At 54.8% G+C, this 8488-nt stretch overlaps 1 protein-coding gene across 11 annotated transcripts in view; it reads right to left on the bottom strand.

The window, feature by feature from the left end:
• LARGE2 (LARGE xylosyl- and glucuronyltransferase 2) overlaps window positions 1–8488 on the bottom strand; it is an 87723-nt gene that overhangs the window by 41128 nt on the left and 38107 nt on the right. For 5 of the 11 annotated variants that reach the window (XM_059722783.1, XM_019476670.2, XM_019476673.2 and 2 more), the window contains 10 exons: window positions 8350–8454; window positions 7451–7563; window positions 6956–7081; window positions 6611–6766; window positions 6149–6312; window positions 5078–5356; window positions 4312–4458; window positions 3872–4067; window positions 3513–3661; window positions 1387–1605 (listed from right to left, as the gene is read on the bottom strand). In XM_059722783.1, the coding sequence (XP_059578766.1) occupies window positions 1548–1605; window positions 3513–3661; window positions 3872–4067; window positions 4312–4458; window positions 5078–5356; window positions 6149–6312; window positions 6611–6766; window positions 6956–7081; window positions 7451–7563; window positions 8350–8454 (1493 nt within the window). In that variant the 3' untranslated portion in view covers window positions 1387–1547. Of the gene's footprint in view, window positions 1–26; window positions 331–1386; window positions 3662–3871; window positions 4068–4311; window positions 4459–5077; window positions 5357–6148; window positions 6313–6610; window positions 6767–6955; window positions 7082–7450; window positions 7564–8349; window positions 8455–8488 lie in introns of those variants that run through there. The other 6 variants (XM_059722788.1, XM_059722787.1, XM_059722786.1 and 3 more) reach the window with 5 other exon arrangements.

Here is an 8488-nt window from a genome sequence, read left to right as displayed (position 1 = left end):
TGTCCATCTCTATCGTTCGTACGTAGCGCATTTGCCAGCAGAGGCTTCCAGTGCAAGCCAGGAATGCCATGTGGGCAGAGCTGTGCCTTCAGCTGGAGACTAGCAAAGGCAATGAGGGTTGAGGCTCCATGTTTGCTTAGAAGGAGAAGTTCAGTCTTGTTTATGGTGTTAGCATGTGTTCTTCCTGTTACTGCACCTGCTTCTTCCTATTCCCCACTCTGCTCAGCATTTCAGCCAGGAAGGGAGAGGGTTTCAAAACAGGTGTGTGGGTGGTGATGGGAGAAGTACTAGGAACACAGAACTAGACCCTGGGCCACTGTGTCTTCTCTCCTGCATTCAGAGACAACCATTTACTATGTCAAGCCATCACACAGGTCAAAATCAGGAGCACCCTCCAACAAGCTAGTGGTAAAAGCAGAGGAGACAAGGGTGCTGCCATGGTCCTGCCACTGAAAGGACAGCATTGTAGTAGAGTAATATCTGCTCAGTGGATGGGGGTCCAGGGAAAGCCCCTCCTTGCCAATCAAACCTAAAAGGGGGGAACTCCTTCCTGACTCCAGATTTGGCTGTTAGTCTGACCCTGAGCAGAAGAGAGAGATCCTCCAGCCAGAAACTTATGAGTTTTCTAAGTACAGGCAAGTGTACTAGTATGTTCCAGCCAAAAACCCTTGAATTTAGCTGTGGCCTGAGCTTAGTGTATCAGAGAAAGGCAACCCCCTGCCCCTTGCAAAAACCAGTACCATTCATAGCAGGGGACAACCTGCAAACCGCCAAAGCATGGGAGTTCCAGGGATACACCAGCCACACTGCAAGAAAGTTAGCTCTGAACCCTGCGCAGGGGATTGCTTTTAACCGATTCCATGCATCTCACCCACTGATTGCTGAGCCAAGAACTCCCTGTCCCAGCAAACCAGCCTTTCATAAACACATCTATTGAGTTCACTCTTACAGCAGATCAAAGTTCTTAGTTCAGACCATTCCCAAACTTCACCCCTCTGAAAAGGTTTTTCTCTGTTTCCAGTGCAAGTTTTTATACCTAGTTTGTTGTCATCAGCTTCTGTGCTGGATTTTGTTTTTTGCTTAAGAAGTTTCTCTCTTGCCCTCATTACAAACCCATTCATTGGGTGAATAAGTGGCATCATGTTTCCCCACAGTCTTTGTTTTGTTAAACTAAAGCCCAAGTGCTTTACATCTTCCTTCAGAAGGTATCCCTTCCCTTGCCCATCACTGGAAGAGCCACGCTCCTCACGTCTCCTTGACACAGCACCTGCTTCTCACTCCATGCCCTTTTCTGATAAAACAGTGGCCCGTAGTCCTGCCCTGCCTGCCAACCCTGCTATCCGTGACACAGAACAAGACCAAATAACCACACAGCTTCCCCAAAGCTTTGAAAAAGGATAAAAAAGCTTTAATTAAAAACCCTGCAAGAAACACTCATGTCCTTCCAAACACAGCAGAGTGATGGGTAGGCCTCCCCTCTCAGTGCCTGCCCTGCTGTGGATGGAGGGTTTTGCACACAGCACAGGCTTACAGGTATCAGATTAATGCTAGGAAGTGAACAGCAGCATTCCAGCAGCAACAGGCCTGAAGATACTCCAGGACCATCTGCAAAATCAACAAGGAAGAGACAAACCCACGGACCCCCTGATCCTTTACACCACAGGAAGAATCACTTTAAATAATTTAAATAATGAGGAAAGCAAGGGTGTCCCATGTGCTCCAGTGTGTGATGGCTGTGGAACGGTGCCTGGCTGAAACTGCTCCCTGTGCAGGGTCCAGGCATGGTGCCCAACTACTGTGGTCTGGTGTCAACCACCTCCTTGATTGTCAATGACAATGTCAGTGTTAGTGAGATTCAGGCTCCTGCCTCCTGAGCTGTGGAATGGCCCCAGGAGGTTCCTCCGGACAGGATCACTTGCCCCCATGCTTCAGGCCTGCCTAGCTCAATCACAGCAGTGACCAAGACCTAGCAGTTAGCACCACGGCAAAGACAGGAACAGTCCGTGGGCCTCAGTAACTGACTCAAACCTGCAGCATTAGGTCTCACTAGCCCCTCCCCAGCCAGGAAAACCTGAGGGAAATGCAGCAGCTTGCCAGTACAGGGAGGATGGCCGTGTCTTGGAGGGGTGCAGGCTGTCCAGCAGCAGCACCTCCTTTGGGAACTTGAACAGAGATTAGACTTTATATAAAATAAAGGGCCAGACCCAAAGCCTCTGGGTAGCAGACGTGTGTATTTTGCACACTGAGCTCTTTCTGTAGAGAGGCAGACACAGCCCTGAACATGTGCACAATGCCTCACCTCCCAGACAGTGACACACGCATCTGGGCCACAGCAAGATGGGAAAAGAGCCAGTGCTGTACTGCTATTGGCAAGGTAATGGTGCTAATATCAAGCCGGGGTCCCCTGGCAGGTCCCAGCTGAAGCTGCACCTGGAGGCACAGCCTTGGTTGTAGAAGCTCACTGGGGTGGAAGGGGGAAAGAAGCTGCTGGGCCCAGCCCTATTCAGGCACCATGTAAGCATGGCTGTGTCTGCCTCTTCATGGTAAGTGGAGGGATGATCCCGTCTTAAGCAGGGGTTTGAGCTAGACAACCTCCCTTCTAGCTCTGTGTTTTTATGATTCTAAGCAGGGCACACCCTTAAGGCAGAAGCCCACAGTCACAACTAGTGACCAGCCCAGCTGGGAGCTATGTGCTTCCAGCTGTGGTATAAGGCAAGAGGTTGCAGTCTCCACAACTCAGGCAGGCAGACAGTGTCATCTGTTCCTGTACATTTAGGCCATCTTCCAGGTGGAGGCATGGAATGGGGTGAGGTGCCAGCCCCCTCTCCACACACCTCCACTCTGGAAGGGGCTTGGAGTTACGGAGCTGTGCATGCAAGAGATGGAGGAATGAAAGAAATGACCTGCGGTGATGCTAGTCCTAGCAGGGCTTCCTGCACAGGGGCTGGAGGAGGCAGGGCCCCAGGAGTACAGTGAGGTGGGGGCGTAGTTGAAAGCAAAGGAACTTTTTGGCTGAATGTCAGGGAATGTGCAAGAGGGAGACTTCCCACCTCACTGTCTCCTACAGGGACACTGGAAACCCCTTTCTGGCCAAAGCCTTGGACACTGCACTACAGGGACCAAACCAGCCTCTCCCTGACTAGAGGAACCACCCAGAGCCTCCCCTTTCTGCTCAGTGACATTATCCCAACTTTGGATTCGTATTTCTGCTCCTCTGAGCCAATGCTCAGCCCTGAGATGCTCACCCTTGACCATGGGAAGCAGCGGTAACCAGCAGGCCCTCTCAGTAATGCCAAACCCTGGGCTGCAGCTCAATGGCCCTCTCCCTCTCTGTCTAGCTGGAGGGAGATTGTGCTGCAGGTTTGATGCCTGCAGGGAGAGCTCCTAAACTGAGCCAGATCAGGAGAGGTCCCCTTCCCTCCCTAGCGTACAACCGATGCCCTGCATATGCTGGCCCTCCAAGTCACAGGCTCCTCTCAGCCGTGAGGTATTTCAGCGCGGCTGCACCGTACCTACGCGACAGGTCCTGGTGGAACTCCTCCCGCAGTGTCTGCAGGCAGCCTCGGTACCCAGCACTGAGGCGGAACTTGGAGATGTCGAAGCTGGGAGCATGAGGCATGTGGATCATGAAGGCATTGGGCAGGACCAGCAGCTCGTACTCCTAGGGAGAGCACAGGGCGTCAGGGAGCAAACAGCACAGCCCTCCCCAGAGCATCAGTCCCCAAACATTTGCTCAAGGGCAGCAGTACTTAGTCAGAAAGGCAATTTGTGCCGAAAACAATCCAAACCCACCTGCCCAAGGGCCCTTCCTGCAGTGCAGGGCAGGGGCTGAGTCCCCCACCCTTGCCTAGGTTGGTGGCTCCTCACTCACCTGGGCATCAAGCTCCATGATGTGGGACACCTTGTTCCAGCCAAAGCCCACGAACCTCTGGTCATACTGGGGACAGTCGCGCCTCACTACAACATAAGGCTCGAAGTCCGGCTGCCACTCCACGAGGTACGGTACTGTGGCTGTCCGCCACTTGGCATAGTCAGTTGGGGCATGGCCCTTGGGCCACACGTGGTACCTTCAAAGAGAAATGGACATGAGGCACCAGGCCCAAAGGCTCTTAGCTTCCAGAGAGAGGCCAGGGGCACCCAGAGCCCACAGGCACAAGGCTGTTTTTCTCACTATGTTCCTGGAAGCAGAGATAGAGACTGAAGCAGACACAGAGGGTGCGAGTGGAGAGGGGAGACACCACGGCCCCTCATTATTTGCTTCTGCCAGAATCTAGGCCCTGCTGCATGGAGGAGAGCAGCTCTAGCACCTACCTGAAAGTGTAGAGGGAGCCCATGTCCAGCATGGAAAGCAGCTCCGCTTTGGATTTGGGGAAGGTCAGGCGATAGTGCAGAGTCTCGAATGCTGGCACAATGAGTGCCAACTTCCTCTGAGGCAGTGCCAGCTGCTGAATGGAGCTCCTACAGCAAGGAGGAAGAGAGCATTAGGCTTCACCAGCATGGCATGGAACGAGTAGCAGGTAAATATGTACCCCTGTACTGGCCACACAATAGGGGCTGGGAGCCCCAGGTGCAGCCATGTTGGCCCACTGGCCCCCTTGGCTGGTTCTGGAAGGGCATCAACAGGCTTGAGAGAATCCTGTCCTTCCTTGGCGAGAGACTGGTCATGGGAGACCTTCAGTATCTGCTGTGCAGGGCCAGAAGGGACATGGCACGCTCCTCCCATCTGTGGCAGCCCTTTCCCCCACCCAGGGGACCCAGTGGAAGATGAAAAAGAAGCTTCCTGGTAGTGAAAGCCCCAGGCTGGGGAACCACATCCTGCGGGAAAAGCTGGGAGCCCCACTGTTCGACAGCTTGGACAGAGCTTGGAGGAAAGTGAGGATAGGGGATCTGAAAGAGCGAGAGATGCCATTATAGGTCAGACCACATGTCTCTCTAGCTCAATATCCTTTTTCTCAGTGTCACGGAGCAGACACTACAGGAGCAAGAGTGCTTAGGCTGATCTGTCCCCTGCCCCTCTTCTCTTAAAGCTTCCAGCACAGAGGCTTAGGGGGTCCTAGCCAGGTAGTTCCAGCTGCACCTGAGGTAATCGTAGAGACTGTACATAGGCAGGAAGTCGATGTCAGTCAAGAAAACGTAGGGTGTCTGCGCATTGGTCAGTGCCACGTTCCGCAGCAGGTTGATGGGGTAGAACTGCCCTTCCTTGTACACAATGTGGTAGGCGATGTTCCTGCGGCTACTCAGCACCTCCGAGGCCTGGGCGTAGCGCAGGAACTGCTGGGCCTCCGCATCTGACATGTAGAGCGCCAGGCTGATGGGTCCTGCCCAGTGTTTGCAGATGGCCTCCAGCATCTGTAACCTACAAGCCAAAGGGCATGGCACAAGGTGAGCCCCACCAGAGTTGGCCATGTGGGGGGGATCACTAGGCCACTGAGCATGCAGGAACAAGGAGAGGTGGACAGCAGTGGCTGCAGCCAGGCTGGTTACAGCTACCTGAGAAAGCCTCCAGATCACAGATCTGCCACAACCCATCCACCATTCCCCTGCCCTTAGGGCAAATTGCCTTGCAGTCTGATGGCCAGGCCCTGTGTACACCATGACCAACCAAACCTGAAAGCCATAGCAACTCCCCTAGATCCTCCTACTGGCAGTGGCAGTGATGGGGTTGGTGTGGCAGCTCCCAGCAAAGTAAACAGTGGACAGTTTAATTGAATCAGATATGAAAACAATGCACCCCATAACGACAAACTGAGGCAGAGATTGCAGAATTAGATCTGCCAGGTTTGCATCTACAAGGCTTTCCTTGCAGTGAAGGGCTAGAAGCGTTGTTCTCAGTGAGAGCTCAGGTTCTAGGGCGTGATTCCATGGTCGGGGCGATGTGACAGTCACAGAATCACACACGTTCCATTTAACGTAATTTTTCCATGTAAACCCCAGTCCCTCAAGGTCCCCCCTCCCCATCCCAGATGGAGACAGTGTTTTTCCTGGCACAGAGCTGGTTTGACTGCTGTGGCGCTGCTCCTGGTTGGGTACAGGGCTAGTTAACCCTGCTCACAGAGCCCTGAGGATCTCTCTGGCAGCAGGAGGCAGCCCAAAGGGGGCAGGATGATGAGACTCTCTCCCCTCCCCCCTCTCAGGCCCTGCCACACACCTGTCCATGGAGAGTTGGGCAACCAGGGTGACATCAACTGGGTCAGACAAGGCCATGAACTCATACTGCAGGAAGAAGAGGTGAATGCGGTGCTGTGTGAGGTGCTGCCGGCGGAAATCGTAGCAGGAGTCATCCTCATCCAGGTCCTCCAGAGCCCGCTGCAGCTAGAATGCACCTATTGGTGAGGTGGGGTAGGGGCCAGGCTGCAGCTAACCCAACCAGGACACACACTTCAGCCAGAAAGTGTGGGAGGGCACAACTAGTTTACACATAGCCAAGGTGCCTGGCCCTGGGAGACTCACCTTGCAAGGCCCCAAGGGATGGCATGGATAGAGTCTACTTGGGAGCCAATCGGTGCCTCATGGTTCTCTGCCCACTCCGATGTGTCCAGGGTGAGTGAGGACAGGCACAAGGGGTTAGGCTGGGTGGGTGGGGAGTGCTGGTGTCCCAGCAGGCTCTCACCTGGTCGCCGGGCAGGCTGGGTGGGCTGGCACAGCCGAAAAGCTCCCTGCGCAGCAGATTCCCATCGTACTCCAGAAACGTCAGGTAGAGGTTTCGGAAGAACTCCACATGCTTGTTCTTCACATGCAACTTCTTAGGTGAGTTCCAGTGGATCACCTGGAAAGCGACAGCTTGAAGTGTGAGGCCAAGGGTCCACCAAGCTCTCACATTCCCCCATCCCTCTCTGGGACGCAGCAGCCAAACACTTCATCCCCCAAGTCCAGGGGGCAGCTGGCCAGAAGATCCAGGTGCCTGCAGCAAGGGAAATCTGAAGGCCCAGCTGCAGTCATGGTCAGGAAAACCCACCTTAAGATCAGAGACCTCTGTGTAGCACTGCTCGGAGCGGGTGTGGTCTGACAGCTGCACGTTCCAGAAGCAGGGGAGCTGGTACACCAGCATGGGGTTCTGCTTGATCACTGCATTAAAGATGTCCTGGAAGAGGGACAGCAGGACAGTGAGCACACACTTTCCGAGAGCCTGCAGGGTGGGGAGCAGAGGGGACCAGAAGGCTTGGACTTGGGGGGGGGGGGGGGGTGTCCCTGTTTTGGTCCCTGTCATAAGGCCACCCACAGCTGGATACAGTGACCAACCCATCCCTCCCAGAGGACTGTAGATTAAAAGAGACACAGCAACCAGCAGGCGGGTAGGAGCCTGCAGATCTCTTGCATGGATCCCAGTGTGCAAGCTCAACACCAGGGCTGTCTGCAGGGTCTGTAGCAATGTCCCATGGCCCCAGAGATCCGTCTGTCTCCTGCAGCCGGCTTGCCCTGGGGCAGAGCTGGGGGCAGGACTGGCACGTACCTGATCTGCCAGCGAGGTGGAGAACATGCTCATGAGTTCCCGCTCCGCCGTCAGCCGCCACATCTGCTCCCAGCCAATCTGTCGCAGGCGCTCCAGGAGCAAAAGGATCACCCCTGGGGAGGAAGGGAAGGGCATAATGTCTCAGAACACCCCCTCTCAAGGCAGCACCAGCCAGCCCATGGCCTGTGTCTGCTGCTGTGGATCCAGCTTAGCCCACTCAGTAGTAACTAGAGCACAGTGGGTCACCCAGGTGCATGTTGTGGGAGCCCAGCTCTGCCATACAGAGCTCAGCCTCATCCCAAACAGGATTCTCAAGTGGTGGGTGCAGAGTGGAAGGTGCATAAAGGCAGACTGGGCCATCTCTGCAGAAGGTCACCGTGGGCCATGGCAGGAGCACAAAGGAGTGGATGCCAGCGGGCCACCTTCCCCTCCGGCCTGAGCGCCAGTTCAGGTTGGAGCAACCCACTAAGTCAGCTGAGCTCCTGGGACCAGCTATTCCTGTTCCTAGACCAAAGACTGAGGCACTGTGTGTCAAGGAAGCCCCAGGTGTGGCTGCCAGCAGAATGAAAGGGCCCTGCAGAGCTGTGCAGAGTTCCTCACGGCCAAAGCCACCTAGCATTGGATCCCACTGGAGTCCGATCTCCCTGCTGGCTCCCTGTCCTCTAGTCTATCCCCATACCACAGCAGGAATGACTCAAGGGTGCCATCACTCTGTAGTAGGACAGTGGCCATTGCTCCTTCCCAGTAAAGCCCAAAGTGCTGGGCAGGGGCAGACTCCTCACCCTGCTGCCCCCTGTTCATACCACAGCTTTGAGTAGTGTATCTGGTTTGTGCAAAGCCAGGTACATGCAATTAACCCTGCCCCAAAAGAGCTGCCCCTACACATGGTCCACACTCACCTGTGTTGAAGCCACGTCCCAGTGCTGGCCATGGCCTGTGGTTCTTCCACAGGTTCCCTAGATACCAGTCACTCTGGTTCTCCACCAACCCAATCACCTGCTTCTCTGCAAGAGAGGAAGACGCATGCAGGCAACCCAA

The sequence above is a fragment of the Alligator mississippiensis genome, chromosome 2 (assembly GCF_030867095.1).
Source record: "Alligator mississippiensis isolate rAllMis1 chromosome 2, rAllMis1, whole genome shotgun sequence".
Lineage (NCBI taxonomy): Eukaryota > Metazoa > Chordata > Crocodylia > Alligatoridae > Alligator > Alligator mississippiensis.
The sequence above is the reverse complement of the archived record's forward strand: the minus strand, read 5'-3'. Positions and strand labels throughout refer to the sequence as shown.